A 20,879-nucleotide genomic window follows, 5' to 3' on the forward strand; every position below is an offset into this window, starting at 1 on the left:
TTGCTCTCTTTTGAATGATTGAATGAATAAATAAATGCCACGAATTGTTTTCTGCATGGGGGAACAGTGCACCATGTCACAAGAGACAGTCTAAGTTGATATTTTTAAAACATCAGTATAGTCATTGTGGGATCAATAAAAACTTTTCATAGATTTTTATACATTACTGTTTTTATTCTGAATTGCAAAAGATGGATGGGCACCCTATCTTTTAGTGTTTAGAGCCTCTAAATGTTTTAACCTGGTAATACTTGAAAGACAGAAATGAATATGACCTAGTCCCCTGCTCCAGAGCAGCTCTAGGGAAGAGAGACATAGACACAAGGTATAACAACACTATGTAAATAGTGTTGGGATAGAGGGTCTGTAGGAAGGGTTGGTGTGGAAGTTCAGAGAAGCACATTCCTCCTAGCGGAAACAGGAGAATCAAATAGGAACAGAGATACAGAGTGGGGAATAGAGAAGTCAAATGGAGAATAAGAGGGAGTGATAACTGAATAGGGGTAGTAAGCAGAAAAAGGGAGCTACATTGAGGAGAATGGAAAGTTGAAAGTAGGTATGGAGCGGAGGAGACTGACAGGCAGGGACGGAGACCCCCCTCTGGAGGCGGAAAGAGGCAGGACCACTTCCGGCCAGGGAGGGGGATAGGCTCAGACACAAGGAGAGGGTTGGAGAGAGCAGACGCCTTCTGGATTCAAGAAGACGAGGTGAGCTGAGGTGCCTGGCTTTAGTGAAGACCCTGTGGGGGCTTCCTGGCTGCGGCTTCGACGTGCCTGAATCCACACTCCCCTAAGGTTTGAAGAAAACCTGCTGGAGGTTTGGGACCTAACCGCATCAAAGTCGTCTTTAGCGGTGCCTGGACCCAGTTCGCACGGGAGAAAGTAGGAGGCAGAATCCCCTTTGGGCCACAGAAAGGAACGATCTGGACTCGGTTCGGGCCGTGGAAGGGAGGGATGCAGACCTAGTTGGGACTGCAGAAAGGAAGGATCGAGAAATCCTTCAGACGGTAGCAAGAAGGGAGGAGGATACACACAGTTCGTGAGGGAGATAGGGAGACGGCAGGACTCCGTTTAGGCTGGAGAAAGGGGGCAGGACCCTGTTTGGGCCACAGAATGGAGGGATTGGGACCCAGAGAAAGGAGTGGGCAGCATCCCTTTTGAGCAACGGAAAGGACCAGACTCAGACAGGAGAAAGAAGGGTATATGACCCGGTTGGTTCCGGTTTGAAAGGGAAGAGACAGGACCTGGTAGGGTTTGAGAACAGGAATACACAGAAGGTTCATACAGTTGGATTTGGGGGTGAGGTATTCATGTTGCAGAAAGGGCGGAGCTGCACACTTGCAGACGTGGAAAGAGCGGGGAGTGGTGTTGGTTGGGGAAGGGGTGATGCAGCGACGTACCGCAGAGCGGAGGGAGGGGGCTTATTAAAGGAAGGGAAGGTGAAGAGAAATGCTGCAGAGCGGAGGGAAGGGGGTGTATTGGGAAGGGGCGGTGCGTGGCAGTACCGCAGAGGAGAGATGGGCGGTGTTGGGGTAGGGGCGGTGCGGAGTGGTACTGCAGAGCGGAGGGAGGGGGCTAGTGTTGGGGGAAGGGTTGGATCGAGACGTGATGCAGTTAGAAAGAGTGGGTCGGGGTGGCGCCAAGATGTTCTGTTGCTCTGAGAGCAGGGGGCAGATGTGGGATTGAACTGGTTAGAAACTGTCCGGTTTACCAAGGCGCATGCGCGCGGAGAGCCTTGAAGAACCGGTTCTTTCGGGATAGAGGTGGGCCTAAGATGGGGGGTGGGGGCGCCTCTAGTCGGTGCGCATGCGCACTATCGAGTTGCGGAGGGGGCGTGTAAAGGGGCGGGGTCGTAGAACTGACCCTCTTGGAGGCAAAAGGAGCTGGGCCTTGGAAACCAGATGGCCTGGGTTTTTTAGGTATGAAAACCCAGGAGTTGAAGGGATTAGGGCCCAAGGTTACATGAGACTCCCCTAAGTCAGGATAGGTGAGATGTCTGATGAATCTCCCCCTCCCTCTCATTCTCTAACTCAGGCCCATTCCCCTCAGGCTCACCTGTTACTCGGCCTCCCAGAAAGATGGATAGGAGAAATGACTACGGATATAGGGTGCCTCTATTTCAGGTGAGGCCTCTCTGCATTCTCTCTAGGCCATCTGCCCCGTCCTGAGTTCACTTACTGCTCTTCAGACCCCTTCCACCGTGTAGTTTCATAATTCCCTGCCTAACTCGTCTCAGTCCTCCCTTACATGGTGAAGGGGAGGAGAGGAAAACCTGCCTCTTTTCCTTCCTTGCTCCCTACCCCTTCCCCTACCCCATTTTAATTAACCACTGCTCAGAGGAAGGGAAGGCCTTTGTGGAAAGGGATGGGCTTTAGGGAGGCCAGATGGCCCAGAGGATGGTAATCCTAAGTGTGTAGGGCCCTCTGCCTCCCCCCGGGAGCCTGGGGCTTCCCTTCCCTCCAGATATACAGACTGAAACCACAGAAGAGGACAGTGTCTTGCTGATGCATACCCTGTTGGCGGCAACCAAGGACTCCCTGGCCATGGACCCACCAGTTGTCAACCGGCCTAAGAAAAGCAAGACCAAGAAGGCCCCTATAAAGACTATTACTAAGGCCACACCTGCTGCCCCTCCAGTCCCAACTGCCAATGAGATTGCCACCAATAAGCCCAAAATAACTTGGCAGGCTTTAAACCTACCAGTCATTACCCAGATCAGCCAGGCTTTACCTACCACTGAGGTAACCAATACTCAGGCTTCTTCAGTCACTACTCAGCCTAAGAAAGCCAACAAGATGAAGAGAGTTACTGCCAAGGCAGCCCAAGGCTCCCAATCCCCAACTGGCCGTGAGGGTGGCACTACACAGCTCAAGTCACCCTTGCAGGTCCTAAAGCTACCAGTCATCTCACAGAATATTCACGTTCCAATTGCCAATGAGTCAGCCAGTTCCCAGGCCTTGATAACCTCTATCAAGCCTAAGAAAGCTTCCAAGGCTAAGAAGGCTGCGAATAAGGCCATAGCTAGTGCCACCGAGGTCTCACTGGCTCCACCTGCCACCCATACAGCTACCACCCAAGGCCAAATTACCAATGAGACAGCCAGTATCCACACCACAGCAGCCTCCATCCGAACCAAGAAAGTCTCCAAAGCCAGGAAGACAATTGCTAAGGTCATAAATACTGACACTGAGCATATAGAGGCTCCAAATGTCACTGAGGCAGCTACCAGGCAGATTGAGGCCTCAGTAGTAGCTATCAGGCCCAAAAAGTCCAAGGGCAAGAAGGCTGCCAGTAGGAGCCCAAATTCTGTCTCTGAGCTCTCTGAGGCCCCACTTGCCACTCAAATGGTCACAAACCAAGCCCTGGCAGCCACCCTGCGGGTCAAGAGAGGGTCTAGGGCTCGGAAGGCTGCCACTAAGGCTCAGGCAACTGAAGGCCAGACTCCAAATGCTGACCAAGGGGCCCAGGCCAAGATGGCCTTTGCTCAGACCAACGTAAGTGCCCTTGAGACTCAGGTTGCTGCTGCTGTCCAGGCCCTGGCAGATGACTATCTGGCTCAGTTGAGCTTGGAGCCCACAACCAGGACCCGGGGCAAGAGAAACCGAAAGGTGAGATCTCTGACATTGCCATCCTTAACTTTGTGCTTCTTTTCCATTTCTACCCTTCTAGTTTGTTCATTTCTTCTATAAAAGTTTTACTTTGAGCTAGTCCCTGTGTTCAGATAGGCTGTGGAAGATGCTGAGAAAAAGGTGATATAGTTTCTGCCCCCTAGCAGTTCACAGATTGGTGAGGAAATAAGACATCCATACACTCAGCTACAACCTGTATGTAATTCTACTTGTGTTTAAATAGTAGTTACCACGTGCCAGGCTTTGTGTTGGGTACATTTACACAGGGTATGTCTGAATGTTTTGAAAGTAACTCTTACCAACAAGGGATCATAGGTCCCAGTTTTACACTTAAGAAAACTGAGTCCCAGAGAGATGAAGTGACTTGTCCAAGAGGTACCAGCCAGCATAATTGGTGGTAGCCAAAGGAAGAGAAAGACCCTTAGGCTCTTATCTTGAGTTGTTCCTGGCCTGGCAGAGGAATGAAATTCCTTCCTGGAAGACAGTGAAAGATAAGCTCAGGACTCAGGGTGGCCAATGGCAAGGTCAGGATCAGGCTCCACTACAGCAAGGCTGAGGGAGGAGGTTAGAGGGACTTTCTGTCTGGAGCAGGCAAGGTGAGGAGACAGAGCCATCTCTTTCACCTGGTGACTCTGGACATTCCTTCTTTCTGATGATGAAGTCCAAGCATCTGAATGGGGATGAGAGAAGTGGCAGTAATTACAGGCGGATCCCATGGGGCCGGAGGCCTGCGCCACCGCGAGATGTGGCCATTTTACAAGAAAGGGTAAGAATTCAATGCTGTCCAGTCTCTTCTCTTCTTCACCTGCCCTCTTCTCTGCCACCTTCCAAGCTTTCTGCAAGCATGTTAAGATCTCTCCATCTATTCCTCTCCTCCCAGGCTAATAAGTTGGTGAAATACCTGTTGGTTAAGGACCAGACAAAGATCCCCATCAAACGCTCAGGTAGTGTCCTACCAACCCTCCTCCTTGAGCTCTCCTCTCCACTCCCCTCTCCTCCCATAGCCTGGGAGTAACACTTTATGTCCTTTTTGTTTTGTCATATCTCCACACCTGCCCTCCTCGCACTCTGCCATGGCTGGCATCTCCCATTAACTCACTTCAGGTCTCTGATTGCACTGACCCAACAGGACTGGCAAAAGGGCTGCAGCTCTGTGGCCCCTGCTAAGCTCAGCTACTCTCACTTCTCCTTTTCTACAGACATGCTGAGGGATGTCATCCAAGAATATGATGAATATTTCCCAGAAATCATTGAACGAGCAAGCTACACTCTGGAGAAGGTGAAGGGGCAGTGCTGGTGGATGGGCACAATGGGGAGGCTTTGAATCAAGCAAAGACATACATGTCCCTTTTGGAGAGAATCACAGAGACATGCTAATCCAGCCCCATTACTGTGTGAATGGGCAGACAGTGGCCTAGGGAGAAGTGTAGACTTGCCATGGGTCACACAGCATGTCAGTGATGACAGCATGGCTAGGACAGAAGCCACTCAACTTAGTCTCAGCTTCTATGCATAGTTGGACACATTCTGCATGTATTTCAGATCTCACCTGTCCCTTGTATCCCCATTCTCTGTCTCCCTAGATTCCTGCTCATCACAAAGATGATGTTGATGACAATAGTACATTTGCTGCAGGTTTACTGGGTGCCAGGCACTTGGCTGTGTGCTGTATGTGCGTTATCTAACTGATTTCTTACACATGCAAACCCCCTAAGTACACTGGGAGTTTTAGGATGCCCGGAAAGTTCACTGATACCTAAGCTGAATTTTGTGATCTCACAGGCTGTTCTTTTACTTGGCAGATGTTTCGAGTCAATCTGAAAGAAATTGATAAGCAAAGTAGCTTGTATATTCTCATCAGCACTCGGGAATCCTCTGCAGGCATACTGGGAACGTAAGCTGGGAAAGGGCTGGAGTGGGAAGGAAGCTTCTGCTTTTATCTGTGCTGCTACCCCTTCTTTGTCCTACTTCCCCCATCCTCTTAGAGAGTCAGGAAAAACAGGGTCTCAAAAGCCCTGTCTCAGCACCTGCTCATAGTTGGAGCCCTGCTCATAGTAGTGGCACCTGATTATGATTGACTGAAGGGTATAGGAGCCTAGGGTGGGACATTCCTGCTGTCAGGTTTGCTGTCTCTGTAGAAGCTTCCCAGGAAAGCAGGCCTGTCATTGCTTGCCTCTTCTGATGGAGTCCCTGGCCTGGCTTTGACAGAGTGGTTCTCAAGGAGGGCTTCCTGGTGTGGGTGGATCAGGATGCATGAAGTGCAGGAGTGTCAGTGGGGCTGAAGGTTCTGGGAGAGACAGAAGGGACTCACATTGACTGAGTGCTTGTGTTGTACCAGGTTGACAGCCATTCTTCCATCTTCTTGGCAACCTGAGGAAGGGAGAATATGATTTTCCCATTTTACTGAATAATAGACCGAGGCTTGCAAGGTCTAAGTGCCTTGCCCAGGGTGGCATAGAGCTGGAAGCAGAGACTGGGCAGAATTCTGTATCTGAGGAATCTGGGAGAGGCTAGCCTAGTGAGCTGGCTGGTGTGTCTTTTGCGGATGGCTGCTGAACATAAGCCTTCTTTCTGTCCTGTTGAAACATAAACCTTCTTTCTGTCCTGTTGAAACATAAACCTTCTTTCTGTCCTGTTATTCCCTTAGGACCAAGGACACACCTAAGCTGGGTCTCCTCATGGTGATTCTGAGTGTCATTTTTATGAATGGCAACAAGGCCAGTGAGGGTGAGTGGCTGGGCTTGCAGCTGAATGGGTGGCCATGGTCTGGATTCCATGTGTTCAATTTCTGTCCCTGTCTCCTCTTGCCTCCCCTCACAGCTGTCATCTGGGAGGTGCTGCGCAAGTTGGGGCTGCGCCCTGGGTATGATTGGGCTCTCTCAGCGCGTGCTGTCCGTGTTGTCCTTTGGCAAGAGAGGATGGTCCTAGGATTGCATCAGTCTGGTGGTCTGGTGGAGCGGGTGGGGTGCTGGACTGGGTAGAGGGCCCAGGGTTCTGACCTGGATGGGTGATGGGCAAATGGTCCTGAACTCTCTGCTGTCTCTCTCCTTTATGTCCTCTGTTCTAAACTGAGATGTTAGATAGACCTTCAGGGATCCCTGACAAAGAGGCATCCGGTCTTAACTGCTTGCTTCTAGTGGCCATGTGCTCACTACTTTCTTCGCTTCATTGAGACTGCCCCATGTGCTAGAGAGGTCTCTTCCATGTTGGGAAATGCCTCTGCCCTCATCTAGGCAGTTCTGATCTGTGTTCATGGGTTATTTTTCCCATTGTCAGGGTGAGGCATTCACTCTTTGGGGAAGTGAGGAAGCTCATCACAGACGAGTTTGTGAAGCAGAAGTAAGTGGTGTTTGGGGCTTTGTCTGGCCCTGAAGTGTTCTGGGTATACTGATCTGGTTCAGAAAGTGCTTAGTCAGTGCCTTTCTTACACTAGCTTTAGAGGGATGGGCATCCTGTGTCCTAGAACTGATACTGTCTAAAATTCCCATGGGCAGACCTTTCCAGAACTGGGCCAGACTCAACACAAGGCCCTTGCAGTGGGGTGTGCTCAGAGCAGAGGCCCTTAAGAATGGCTCCTCTGTTTACAACACACCCAACAGGAATCTGGGCTTACTCCTCACAGGTGGCATGATACTTTGGCCTTCCTGTGACATCATGCCCTATACATGTCTCCTCTGGAGAAGCCCAAGGGACTGCTTTGCACAGGGCCAGTGGGAAATGGCTCAGTATTGGAGGCCAAGACCATAAACTGTGTTTGGTAGTGAGTCTGGGGCTGGAGGGTCTTAGAAATCCTTCTCCAGGGGCTGTTTGTATTTGTTTGGAGGAGGTTGCCACCTGGTGTCTAGTGCTTAGACAGCGGGCTTGCTTGGTTAGAAACAAGTTTCATTTCCTTTTTCCAAGGTACCTGGAGTACAAGAGGGTCCCTAACAGCAGACCACCTGAATATGAGTTCTTCTGGGGCTTGCGCTCCTACCATGAGACTAGCAAGATGAAAGTCCTCAAGTTTGCATGCAAGGTAAGAGGAGAGCTGCCTGAGCTTGGCATATTAAGGCAATGGGACACCCTTGGCTGGGGCAGGCAATGCACAGGGATGGGCAGGTACAGAGCAGCCTGCAGCTCATATATAAACATGTGTAGCCTCCTTTATGTCCTAGGGTGCTGCTAGATATATAGTTTACATCATCTCATTCATTCTTCATACTTTGTATTAATCAGCATGGGCCGCCATAACAAAATACCATAGACTGGGTGGATTAAAAAACAAATTTATTTTCTCATAGTTCTTGAGGGCGAGAATCCTAGGTCAGGGTCCACCAGGGTCAGTTCCTGGTGAAGGCTCTCTTCCTGGCTTGCAGATGGCTGCCTTCTTGCTGTATCGTCACGTGGCTTTGTGTGTGAGAGAAGAGAGCAAGCTTTCTGGTGTCTCTTCTTATAAGGACACTAATCCTGTTGATCAGGACCCCACCCTTATGGCCTCATTTAACCTTAATTACCTCCATAAAGGCCCTATCTCCAAATACAATCACACTAGGTGTTAGGGATTCAACATACAAATTTGGGGGCGGGCACAACCCTTCAGTTCATAACATATTTACTCTCTATCATTTCCCGTAATTATAAAGACACTTAGGCTAAGTGAGGTTAAGTAACTTGTCCAAGGTCATATAGCACGTAAGTCATCAGAGCTGAAACTGGAGTTCAGAACTGACCCATGATAGAGCCCCAGTAACTAAGAATTTTAAAAAAGTATCACTACTAGTTTAATACAAAGCCCATAGGTTAATACATGATTACTAGGGTTGTTTTCTTATTATGATTATCATCCCCATTTCAGGTGCAGAAGAAAGACCCCAAGGACTGGGCTGTGCAGTACCGCGAGGCAGTGGAGATGGAAGTCCAAGCTGCGGCTGTGGCTGTGGCTGAGGCTGAAGCCAGGGCTGAGGCAAGAGCCCAAATGGGGATTGGAGAGGAAGCTGTGGCTGGGCCCTGGAATTGGGATGACATGGATATCGACTGCCTAACAAGGGAAGAGTTAGGCGATGATGCTCAGGCCTGGAGCAGATTTTCATTTGAAATTGAGGCCAGAGCCCAAGAAAATGCAGATGCCAGCACCAACGTCAACTTCAGCAGAGGAGCTAGTACCAGGGCTGGCTTCAGCGATGGTGCTACTATTAGCTTCAATGGTGCACCCAGCTCCAGTGGTGGCTTCAGTGGTGGACCTGGCATTACCTTTGGTGTTGCACCCAGCACCAGTGCCAGCTTCAGCAATACAGCCAGCATTAGCTTTGGTGGCACACTGAGCACTAGCTCCAGCTTCAGCAGCACAGCCAGCATTAGCTTTGGTGGTGCACCCAGCACCAGCACTAGTTTCAGCAGTGAAGCCAGCATTAGCTTTGGTGGCATGCCTTGTACCAGTGCCAGCTTTAGTAGTGGAGTCAGCTCTAGTTTTAGTGGTCCATTCAGCACCAGTGCCACTTTCAGTGGTGGAGCCAGCTCTGGCTTTGGAGGCACACTCAGCACCACGGCTGGCTTTAGTGGTGTACTCAGCACTAGCACCAGCTTTGGCAGTGCACCCACAACGAGCACAGTCTTCAGTAGTGCGCTTAGCACCAGCACTGGCTTTGGAGGCACAGTCAGCACCAGTGTCTGTTTTGGTGGCTCTCCCAGCTCCAGTGGTAGCTTTGGTGGTACACTCAGTACCAGTATCTGCTTTGGTGGCTCTCCCTGCACCAGCACTGGCTTTGGAGGCACACTCAGCACCAGTGTCTCCTTTGATGGCTCTTCCAGCACCAGTGCAAATTTTGGTGGTACACTAAGTACCAGCATCTGCTTTGATGGCTCTCCCAGCACCGGTGCTGGCTTTGGTGGTGCTCTCAACACCAGTGCCAGCTTTGGTGGTGTGCTCAACACCAGTACTGGTTTTGGTGGTGCTATGAGCACCAGTGCTGACTTTGGCGGTACACTAAGCACCAGTGTCTGCTTTGGTGGCTCTCCTGGCACCAGTGTCAGCTTTGGCAGTGCACTCAACACCAATGCTGGTTTTGGTGGTGCTGTCAGCACCAGCACTGACTTTGGTGGTACACTAAGCACCAGCGTCTGTTTTGGTGGCTCTCCCAGCACCAGTGCTGGCTTTGGTGGCGCACTTAACACCAATGCCAGCTTTGGCTGTGCCGTCAGCACCAGTGCCAGCTTCAGTGGTGCTGTCAGCACCAGTGCCGGCTTCAGTGGTACACCAAGCACCAACCCTGGCTTTGGCGGTGCATTTAGCACCAGTGCTGGCTTTGGTGGGGCACTTAGTACCACTACTGACTTCGGTGGTACTCCCAGCAACAGCATTGGCTTTGGTGCTGCTCCCAGCACCAGTGTCAGCTTTGGTGGTGCTCATGGCACCAGCCTCTGTTTTGGTGGAGCTCCCAGCACCAGCCTCTGCTTTGGCAGTGCATCTAATACTAACCTATGCTTTGGTGGCCCTCCTAGCACCAGTGCCTGCTTTAGTGGTGCTACCAGCCCTAGTTTTTGTGATGGACCCAGCACCAGTACCGGTTTCAGCTTTGGCAATGGGTTAAGCACCAGTGCTGGATTTGGTGGTGGACTGAACACCAGTGCTGGCTTTGGTGGTGGCCTAGGCACCAGTGCTGGCTTCAGTGGTGGCCTAAGCACCAGTTCTGGCTTTGATGGTGGGCTAGATACCAGTGCTGGCTTCGGTGGAGGACCAGGCACCAGCACTGGCTTTGGTGGTGGACTGGGCACTAGTGATGGCTTTGGTGGTGGACTGGTCACTAGTGATGGCTTTGGTGGTGGACTGGGCACCAATGCTAGTTTCAGCAGCACACTTGGCACCGGTGCTGGCTTTAGTGGTGGCCTCAGCACCAGCGATGGCTTTGGCAGTAGGCCTAATGCCAGCTTCGACAGAGGACTGAGTACCATCATTGGCTTTGGCAGTGGTTCCAACACCAGCACTGGCTTTACTGGCGAACCCAGCACCAGCACGGGATTCAATAGTGGACCCAGTTCTATTGTTGGCTTCAGCGGTGGACCAAGCACTGGTGTTGGCTTCTGCAGTGGACCAAGCACCAGTGGCTTCAGCGGTGGACCAAGCACAGGAGCTGGCTTCGGCGGTGGACCAAACACTGGTGCTGGCTTTGGTGGTGGACCGAGCACCAGTGCTGGCTTTGGCAGTGGAGCCGCCAGTCTTGGTGCCTGTGGCTTCTCCTATGGCTAGTGAGGTTTCAGGTAACTGCAATATTTCCATAGCCAGGACCCACAGGGATGGGTATAAGAGCTGGGAGATGTTATAAGAAACACTAACGCAGGAGAGCAGGGTGGAAAGGTGAGGGCAATTAAGGAATTATGAGAAGACAGTGTATTTGGTGCTAAAATGTGTTCCTATTTGTTTTGTTTTCAGATTTATTCCCCATGTTTACAGATACCGCTAATAAATTGCAGTAGTCCTTCCCATGGAGCCAAAGTACATCCTTGGAATCTTTGTCCACACAGCAGTCAAAGCAGCTATGGCCAATCGGCTGAGGGTGTCATGTGATGGAAAAATCTGTTTGCTGTTCCTGCTTTATTGTTTGCTTTCTGTGTGCTGTCATATTTTGGTATCAGAGTTACATTAAATTTGCAAAATGAATTGTAGTTTTTTTCTGTCTTTTAATGTGCTTAGGTAGTTGTGGAGTGGGATCTTGGGTTCGTAGAAGAGCTGGAGATCAGCATAGTTCTTTGGACAACGTGGGGCTCCAGCTTTTGGCTCAAAGGCAAATATGACTTCAGCAGGATAGAGGCCTGGGGAAAGCATGGCAGGCAAGAGGATAACAGCTTGAGGAAAGATATGGAGAGGGAAAGCCTGGAGCAGAAGGCAAACGGAGAGGCTTCTGGACAGTAAGCACAGATTCATTTTGAATCACTGGTGTAAGAATGGAGGGAAGGGCAGAGGTCACTAGGGGTGGACATAAGAACAAGGGAGGGTTTAATTGGGATAGGAGAGGAAAACTTGGGCATATTGTATAGACTGTTGGGCGAAAGCTAACAGGAACAGGAGATCGATATGGAAGAGTCAGGAATTGACTGAGAAGGTGGGATGGAATAGGGTACCAGAGAAGACGACCCTGACTTTGAACGGACCTAAGGGTGGCTGTGGATGCAGATAACATATCAGATCAGATAACAAGCAGGGATCAGCAACTTCTGTAGTAGACAACAACAACAAAAAAAGGAGAGGTGGATTATACAAGGTTTAGATCTTGCTGGGTGGTTGTGATGTAAGGACAAGGGAACAAAGGCAGCAAGTGTATGAGTCTGTCACTGGTACCTGGCTTATGGTAGCTGCATGGAGAGTAGCTGAAGAGATGGCCCATAGTATCCAACATAGTTAGGGACAGAACACTAAGGATAGATTGGGGGACAATAGAGCATTCAAAGGACTCTGCTCTTGATGCTGTACAGCAACAAATATTGTTCATTCAAAAAATACTATAGGGCTGGGCACAGTGGCTCATGTCTGTAATCCCAGCACTTTGGGAGAGGCCAAGATGGGAGGATCGCTTGAGCCCAGGAGTTCGAGACCAGCCTGGATAACATAGTGAGACTTCGTCTCTACAAAATAATTGAAAATTAGCTGGGCACGGTGGTATGCACCTGTGGTCCCAGCTCCTTGTGAGAGAGGCTGAGGTGGGAGGATCGCTTAAGCCCAGGAGTTCGAGGCTGCACTGAGCTGAGATTGCACCACTGAACTTCAGCCTGGGTGACAGAGTGAGACTCTGTCTCCTCTTACAAGGAAGTGGGACGATAGGTGCATACGACCGTGCCCAGCTATGCCTCCTGTATGGAGGCACACTGCTAGGGATTCAGTGGATGACAGAGAGTTGTAAGGACTGGGGTAGTAGGTGGGCAGTGGTCAGACAGTTGGATGCTTACATTTAAAAAGTCAGACCAGGGAGATGATACCAAAATCCATGGAGTAGGTGGTTGAAGGGGAGAAGATGATCACTGGAGTTGAGGGGTCAGGGGACTGTGAGGCCAAAGTATTGGTTGGATCATTCACATAAACAGTGAAATCACTCAGGATGGCAGCAAGAGTTGGAGAAGAAAGGAACACTTGGCTCAAGTGCCAGATTCTTCTCTGAGTGTAAGGATGAAAGTGTCATGCCCACAGCCACCTTGCTGGAACAAGGCCCACAGGAACTCACAGGGACGTATCTTCTCCCCTATCTTTGGAGGTGCTACCGTAGAACTTTTCCCTCCAGGAAGTCCTCACCCATTCCATGCCCTTACAGCAGCAGAGCTGGGTCAGGATTAGGATCAGTACCTTGAGAACAATTGGAAAAGCCTCGCCATGACCTCCTCCTCTCCTCTTGTAGGCAATAAGTCTTTATTTGTCAGAGAATAGGAATTAAGAAAGAAAGTTTCCTCCAGAGCTAGATAGCTCCTTGGTTGCGGCCAGTAAGCGAGGCTTGTTTGGGAGTTGTGGAGGACTTCTTCACTGGAAGTGGGGTGCCTCAGTGAGGCCAAGGCAGAGTAGGAGAAGAGCAAGGATAGCATTTCCTAAAGGTGGAAGGCGATGAGGACACAGGCAGTTTGGCTTCTTGGAAGGGGCTCAGTAGTGGGCTGGGACAGTATCCAGGGCTTCCTCAGGTTCCCGGGTGATGTCCACATTCTGAGGAGAGAGCGCAGGATTAATAGGAAGGAGACAGCAGTGCAGGGCCCCAACCTCTCCCCTGCCTCTTATCCTCATTGCCAGGCTCCCCTCTTTCAGCCAGGCCTGGATCCTGACCCTCAGGTAGGCCTGGGGGAATCTCAGCCTGAGGCCTTTTTGGCGGGAATTGCCCCAGCCTTGCATCTCCATGGTGCCTCGGGTCTGGGCTGTGGTTTCCGCATTTCTGGGTGCTGGTTGCTTCATCTGTTGGTGCAAAACACCCAGGCTTGGTGGGGTTGGGGCAGCCTTTCTGTGGATAAGGTGCTTTCACCATGTGCTGTGTCCACAGCCAGCTTGGGCCATAGAGTCCCCCACCTACCTCAGGCTTCTCCCGGTGTGTGTTCACGGCCTCCACATTCAGGTAGATGGATTCCACTTTGCAGCCTTAGAAAAGAAAAATCCATCTGTCCATAAGCCCCCAAGGTAGGCACAGGTCTTCCCTGAGGTATCACCTCCCCCCACCCCCATCACCAGCCACACCCCCAGCTTCATACTGTGTACAGATCATGACTCGCCTGTATGGAGGAGAATTTAGACAGCTATGTGATTGTGGGGAAGACACCAGGCCTAAGAGGCAGCCAACAGGGCATCCTGTCACCTCTGCCCCTAACAGTCTTAGTTTTCTGAGCTTCAGTTGCTCATTTGTAAATGGGGATGGAGATGAGAGATGAACTCTGGCTGCCCACAGCTCTTGAGGTCCGCAGGACATCAGTCGCATCTATGTAATATTGATGTAGCTCTGCGGATCCTCCAAGCCGTGTTAGGTGGTGAAGAGGTGGAAGAGTCCTGGGGCCACTGCCTTGGGCGATCAGTGCAAGGCAAAGTTTATCTGGAGGACAATGTGGTTGTGGCAACACCAGGAGTATGCAAGTTCACATGGGAGTTTTAGGGAACCTGAAGACGGAGGAGGGTGCATCATTGGGGCTTGGGGCTGACAGAGGGGGCCTAATGCCTGTGGAAGCTCCCTTAGCTTCATCCCTGTGGACTGCACCTTACTCCAGGCTTCAGTAGGTCATCTGCCCTGTTCGCACCCCAGAATAGATTTGATTCTGCCCCTCCCTTGTTCACGAACCTTTCATAGCTAATGTCCCAAGAAAGAGCCTGAACTGCCCAGGCTGGTCTTTGTGCTCTTTCTCCAATACGGCCCTAACCTACAATTTTCCTCTGGTCCCCTTTGGGGAATCCCCCTTCCACAGCTTGGTGCTCTGTGCTGGGTGCTCTGGCAGAGACACAGAGAGTCAGAGCCAGCCCCAGATTTAGAAGCCATCCTACTCTTTCCCTGTTATCCACTACCATCAGTCCCACCCCCACCACCCACCCAGGGAACCTCCTGCAGGACATCCACCCACCCACCCAGGAAACCTCCTGCAGGACTCTTCTGGGCAAATGGTAGGCACTAGGGCCATGCTCATAGCCTCTATATGCCTGTCCTTCGATCAGGGTGGGAGTACTTACCATAAGCCACAGGAGTGAGTTTGAGCACTGTGTGCAGAGGGCACCTGAGATATGGAAGCTCATCTAGAAAGGAACAGGAAGCAGCCCTCAGAGGCAGGGTGCTGGTCAGGACACAGCCTCCCCAGGCCCCCAGGCTTGCTGGATGCTCCCCATTCCATGTCCCCTTGCCGTGGTGGGGCCTCACCAGGGGCCCACTCCCCCCACCCTGCAGGGGCAGCACGAGAGCACCTGGGAAGAGAGGAGGAGAGCAGGGAGGCAGGAATGCCCTGGAAAATGGTGGTGGACTGGACTGCGTGTCCTGCAGGAGGGTAGGGCCAGCCACCCTGGAGACGGCCACCACCTCACTCACAGGACAAATGAGACCCAGGCAGGCTTCTCTCCCGCCCCAAGCCTGGGGCCTTCGGCAGACCCCACACCGCAAAGGCCCACAGTTCACATCAGCAGGTGTTTTCTGAGACCCTGCTGTGGCAGTGGACAGCTCCCACAGCCTTCTCCCAGCCTGGACTGCTCCCTCTGATCATCCCTGCCCCAGGCCTGGCGATGGACGAGCATTTGTGCATTCACTTGTTTCCAGTTATTCACACTATGCAAAAAGTTGCTCTGAATATTCATGTGCATTCTTGTCTGGGTCTATGTTTCCATTTCTCGGGCAAGCCCAAGAGGTGGGGACAGTAAGCCCATTTCATGGTCTCAGCCAACTGAGGCTCTGAGAGGGAAAATGCTCTCTGCAAGTCACACAGCCAGGAAGCAGCAGAGCAAGGCCTTGAACCTGGGATCCTGTGATGTCAGAATGCATGCACTGGCCCCTACTGTAAACTGCCCCTGCCATCCAGGGGCTTGCAGTGACCTGGGGGTGATATACCCACCTGCTAGGCACTCTCTCCTGACACCCACTTTCCCGCCCACCTGCACATAACGCTCCCCATTTCCCTTCATTCTGCAGGATCACCACCCCTCATGGCTTCCCTCAACAGCAGGTTCCACCCTAGGTTTCTGAGGCCTGCCACTGCCCTCCCAGCCTCCTGAGACATTAGGTTGGCTTTTTTCCTTCCTGGGCATCCATCCTGCTGCTCCTCCTTGTTTTTGTCATCATCAGGCCCTGGGCCAAGGGTGTTTTGCCCACTACCTCATGACACCCTTAAAGATAGATTGAGGTACTACTGTACACCCTCCTTGTACACTTGAGGAAACAGACTCAGAGAAGGGAAGTGACTTGCCTGAGATCTCTGACCCAGCTCTGCCCCTGCCTCCACTAGTGACCTTGGCCCAGGCTCTTCTCTCTCTGGTCCTCAGTGTTCCCATTTCATAGGACAGGATTGGACTAGATGTACTCTGAGGGTGCCCCAGCCCTGAGGTTCTGTGGGTCTGCATTCTCAGTCACATCATCTCTCTGGGCCTTGCTCCTAAGTAACGGGGTGGGTGGGTGGGGGGCTGAGAACATCTGTCTCACAGGTAGCCTGTGTGTAAAAAGCACTCCACACATATCTGAGACGGGAAGTCCTCCGGCATGTACCTGGGATCAATGTCTATCCCTCACACTCTGAGCCCCATGACCTTGTGCCAGTCGCTTCACCTTTCTGGATCTCCCATTTCCTCATCTGGACAATGGGAGTTACAGCACCTGCCTCATGGTCTCAAAACATTGCCCTGAAAAGTAGAGATGTGAACGCAGAGAAATCTACCAGTGCAAGGACCCCCACCGCACATCCTATCACCTATTTCCAGTGAGGAAACTGAGGACTAGGCAGAGGAAATTCCTTATTTAATGTCAAGTTCTCAAGTGCCCTGGGTTCCAATTCTGGATGACTCCATATTACAGTGTTCTTTATTTTCAAACTAGCATCGTAAAAAGATCCAAGACTGTAAAACATTGTAGACATTGAATATAATTTTGCATTGTTCTGAGACACCTTAAAAATATCCTGGAAATGCTAACACTTCAGCATCCACATTGGAAATGGAATCTCATGTCTGAAAGTGATATAACAGTTTTTTTGTCAGGCCAGCTGCCCCAGTTTGCAGTTCAGCCTATGCAGTCAGTGTGTAAATACTCTGTAAATGCAATGCCTAGATATTTTTTTAAAAATAAATTATCATTTGAAAAACAATTTAAAATGAAAACATCACTATCTTGGGGAAATCACCCCTATAGCAAGGACAGAAACTTGTAATCAGGATCATGAAGCTATGAAAGGCCCTACTATCACCTGATAGTAGCATGCTTCACAGAAATACTAGCTCATCTTTTCCAGATTGAGGCAGACTGTTAACGCTGGCTTTGAAAATGTTAGCTAAGAATAATACTATACTAATAATAGCAGTTAACATATAGCCCATACAATGTGTCATGAACTGTTCTAAACTTTTTACTTATGTTATTTAAAATTCATCATTATTCTCCCCATTTTACAGATAAGGACACTGAGGCCAGAGAAGTTAAAGTAATTTGTGAAAGGCAGTACAGCTAGTATGTGAAAGAGAAAGAATCTGAACCTAGGCATCCTTGTTCTAGATACTCTTCTCTTAACTACTAAGATATAGACATCTAATAAGATATAGACATCTAATTGTTGGTGTCAGTGTCTCAAATACCATCAAACTTTCCCAAAACAGAGATTAGGGTAGTACCTGAACTTTTATCCAGGAAATAGGCCAGGAGGCACCGCATGACAGCCTGGTGGCAGATCACCAGTACATTCTCCTGTCGTTCTAGCTCCATTATCACTGGCTCCAGACGCTGAACCAGATCCTCATAGGACTAAACGTAAGAGAGATACTTGAGTGAGAAAGGAAGATGAGGCACATTTGTCCAGAGGGGAAGAACTCTAAACTAGGAATCAAGAACATTTGGTTCCAGTGCCAGTTCAATTGTTGACCCAGCAGTATGACCTTAGGCAACTCACTTCCTTCTTAGGGTCTTAGTTTCATTGTCTGCTAAATGGGGGCTATCAATATAGTGGACTAAATAAATGTATCAATACAGTGGACTAAATAACAATAACAACAATACAACTCCCCACTGCAAATTGTCTTCTTAAGTGCACTGCTGACCTTTCACAAAAATAAAGAAAATTTTATAAATATAGGGTCTCAAAATAGAGAAAAACTGAAAAAAAAAGTGATAAGTGGATGTAGAAGCCACAGCTGCCCTGGGGGCATTTGCCAATCATAGTAACTAAGAGTTTTGAGTTTTAAAAACCGTACAGCAGTAGAAGACAAGGCCTTGGGTGTGCACAAGGTGGGGAGTTAAGACTGAGACTCTCACATAAATCTGAGACCCTCAAAGGCCAAATCTTTACACTCTAAGTGCAAACTAGAAAAAGTTCCCTAACAAGCAAAAAGAAACAACAAGAAAATGTGTCTGTCTCTCCTTGGCTCTCAGGGGAAATAAGTGAAAATCCTCCTGTATCAAATTCATACATAACAATATTAACCTTAAATGTAAATGGGTTAAATGCTCCAATTAAAAGACACAGACTGGAAAATTGTGTAAAGAGTCAAGACCCATCAGTGTGCTGTATTCAGGAAACCCATCTCACATGCAGTGACACACATAGGCTCAAAATAAAGGGATGGAGGAAGATCTACCAAGCAAATGGAAAACAAAAAAAGACAGGGGTTGCAACGCCTAGTCTCTGATAAAACAGACTTTAAACCAACAAAGATCAAAAGAGACAAAGAAGGCCATTACATAATGGTAAAGGGATCAATTCAACAAGAAGAGCTAACTATCCTAAATATATATGCACCCAATACAGGAGCACCCAGATTCATAAAGCAAGTCCTTAGAGAGCTACAAAGAGACTTAGACTCCCACACAATAATAATGCAAGACTTTAACACCCCACTGTCAACATTACACAGATGAATGAGACAGAAAGTTAACAAGGATATCCAGGAATTGAACTCGGCTCTGCACAAAGTGGACCTAATAGACATCTACAGAACTCTCCACCCCAAACCAACAGAATATACATTTTTTTCAGCACCACACCGCACTTATTCCAAAATTGACCACATAGTTGGAAGTAAAGCACTCCACAGCAAATGTAAAAGAACAGAAATTATAACAAACTGTCTCTCAGACCACAGTGCAATCAAACTAGAACTCAGGATTAAGAAACTCACTCAAAACTGCTCAATTACATGGAAACTGAACAACCTGCTCCTGAATGACTAATGGGTACATAAGGAAATGAAGGCAGAAATAAACATATTCTTTGAAATCAACAAGAACAAAGATATAACATACCAGAATCTCTGGGACACATTTAAAGCAGTGTGTAGAGGGAAATTTATAGCACTAAATGCCCACAAGAGAAAGCAGGAAAGATCTAAAATTGACACCCTAACATCACAATTAAAAGAACGAGAGACGCAAGAGCAAACATATTCAAAAGCTAGCAGAAGGCAAGAAATAACTAAGATCAGAGCAGAACTGAAGGAGATAGAGACACAAAAAACCCTTCAAAACATTAATGAATCCAGGAGCTAGTTTTTTGAAAAGATCAACAAAATTGATAGACCACTAGCAAGACTAATAAAGAAGAAAAGAGAGAAGAAACAAATAGACGCAATAAAAACTGAAAAGGGGATATCACCACCGATCCCACAGAAATACAAACTACCAGCAGAGAATACTATAAACACCTCTATGCAAATAAACTAGAAAATCTAGAAGAAATGGATAAATTCCTCGACACATATACCCTCCCAAGACTAAACCAGGAAGAAGTTGAATCTCTGAATAGACCAGTAACAGGCTCTGAAATTGAGGCAATAATTAATAGCTTACCAACCAAAAAAAGTCCAGTACCAGACAGGTTCAGAGCCGAATTCTACCAGAGGTACAAGGAGGAACTGGTACCATTCCTTCTGAAACTATTCCAATCAATAGAAAAAGAAGGAATCCCCCCTAACTCATTTTATGGTTTTGGTATCATCCTGATACCAAAGCCGGGCAGAGACACAACCAAAAAAGAGAATTTTAGACCAATATTCCTGATGAACATTGATGCAAAAATCCTCAATAAAATACTGGCAAACTGAATCCAGCAACACATCAAAAAGCTTATCCAACATGATCAAGTGGGCTTCATCCCTGGGATGCAAGGCTGGTTAAACATACGAAAATCAATAAACGTAATCCAGCATATAAACAGAACCAATGACAAAAACCACATGATTATCTCAATAGGTGCAGAAAAGGCCTTTGACAAAATTCAGCAGCCCTTCATGCTAAAAACTCTCAATAAATTAGGTGTTGATAGGACTTATCTCAAAATAATAAGAGCTATCTATGACAAACCCACAGCCAATATCATACTGAATGGGCAAAAAATGGAAGCATTCCCTTTGAAAACTGGCACAAGACAGGGATGCCCTCTCTCACCACTCCTATTCAACATAGTGCTGGAAGTTCTGGCCAGGGCAATCAGGCAGGAGAAGGAAATAAAGGGTATTCAATTAGGAAAAGAGGAAGTCAAATTGTCCCTCTTTGCAGATGACATGATTGTATATCTAGAAAACCCCATCGTCTCAGCCCAAAATCTCCTTAAGCTGATAAGCAACTTCAGCAAAGTCTCAGGATACAAAATCAGTGTACAAAAATCACAAGCATTCTTATACACCAATCACAGACAAACAGAGAGCCAAATCATGAGTGAACTCCCATTCACAATTGCTTCAAAGAGAATAAAATACCTAGGAATCCAACTTACAAGGGATGTGAAGGACCTCTTCAAGGTGAACTACAAACCACTGCTCAGTGAAATAAAAGAGGATACAAACAGATGGAAGAACATTCCATGCTCACGGGTAGGAAGAATCAGTATCGTGAAAATGGCCATACTGCCCAAGGTAATTTATAGATTCAATGCCATCCCCATCAAGCTGCCAATGACTTTCTTCACAGAATTGGAAAAAACTACTTTAAAGTTTATATGGAACCAAAAAAGAGCCCGCATTGCCAAGTCAATCCTAAGTCAAAAGAACAAAGCTGGAGGCATCACGCTACCTGACTTCAAACTATACTACGAGGCTACAGTAACCAAATCAGCATGGTACTGGTACCAAAACAGAGATATAGACCAACGGAACAGA

General features: G+C 48.7%; 2 protein-coding genes and 1 non-coding gene across 9 annotated transcripts in view; 2 read left to right on the forward strand and 1 right to left on the reverse strand.

Moving 5' to 3' along the window:
- The first annotated feature begins 592 nt into the window (after positions 1–592).
- TRO (trophinin) lies at positions 593–11,261 on the forward strand. 6 transcript variants are annotated; one of them, XM_058441386.1, is made up of 13 exons: positions 593–707; positions 2,049–2,122; positions 2,417–3,607; positions 4,290–4,394; positions 4,509–4,572; positions 4,828–4,907; positions 5,431–5,522; positions 6,276–6,355; positions 6,449–6,491; positions 6,905–6,967; positions 7,529–7,643; positions 8,463–8,570; positions 11,034–11,261. In XM_058441386.1, exons 2-13 carry the CDS (start codon positions 2,078–2,080, stop codon positions 11,166–11,168), a joined length of 2,121 nt encoding a protein of 706 aa, XP_058297369.1. In that variant the 5' UTR covers positions 593–707; positions 2,049–2,077; the 3' UTR covers positions 11,169–11,261. The 6 variants fall into 6 exon arrangements, with proteins under 6 accessions (XP_058297369.1, XP_032612907.1, XP_058297370.1 ...); XM_032757016.2 differs by having other exon boundaries at positions 8,463–10,861; positions 11,034–11,157; XM_058441387.1 differs by having other exon boundaries at positions 653–707; positions 2,034–2,122.
- On the forward strand, positions 7,167–7,295 carry LOC116812369 (small nucleolar RNA SNORA11). The gene has a single exon (XR_004370670.1). It is a non-coding gene; the product is annotated as a small nucleolar RNA SNORA11 (small nucleolar RNA).
- A 1,520-nt stretch (positions 11,262–12,781) lies between the features above and the next one.
- PFKFB1 (6-phosphofructo-2-kinase/fructose-2,6-biphosphatase 1) overlaps positions 12,782–20,879 on the reverse strand; it is a 42,813-nt gene continuing 34,715 nt past the window's right edge. For both annotated transcript variants that reach the window (XM_032756367.1, XM_032756366.2), the window contains exons 11-14: positions 17,406–17,535; positions 14,778–14,840; positions 13,642–13,706; positions 12,782–13,283 (exon numbers count right to left, since the gene is read on the reverse strand). In XM_032756367.1, coding sequence (XP_032612258.1) covers positions 13,224–13,283; positions 13,642–13,706; positions 14,778–14,840; positions 17,406–17,535 — 318 coding nt within the window. In that variant the 3' untranslated portion in view covers positions 12,782–13,223. The remainder of the gene's footprint in view (positions 13,284–13,641; positions 13,707–14,777; positions 14,841–17,405; positions 17,536–20,879) is intronic.

Source organism: Hylobates moloch, unplaced genomic scaffold (assembly GCF_009828535.3).
Source record: "Hylobates moloch isolate HMO894 unplaced genomic scaffold, HMol_V3 SCAFFOLD_7, whole genome shotgun sequence".
Classification (NCBI taxonomy): domain Eukaryota; kingdom Metazoa; phylum Chordata; class Mammalia; order Primates; family Hylobatidae; genus Hylobates; species Hylobates moloch.

Excerpts from the sequence above, each read along its gene's own strand:
- TRO (XM_032757016.2), top strand. The coding sequence starts at position 2,078 with ATGGATAGGAGAAATGACTACGGATATAGGGTGCCTCTATTTCAG. Across the intron at positions 3,608-4,289 it reads GGGGCAAGAGAAACCGAAAG|TCCAAGCATCTGAATGGGGA; the intron begins GTGAGATCTCTG and ends CTGATGATGAAG. Across the intron at positions 6,968-7,528 it reads GACGAGTTTGTGAAGCAGAA|GTACCTGGAGTACAAGAGGG; the intron begins GTAAGTGGTGTT and ends CCTTTTTCCAAG.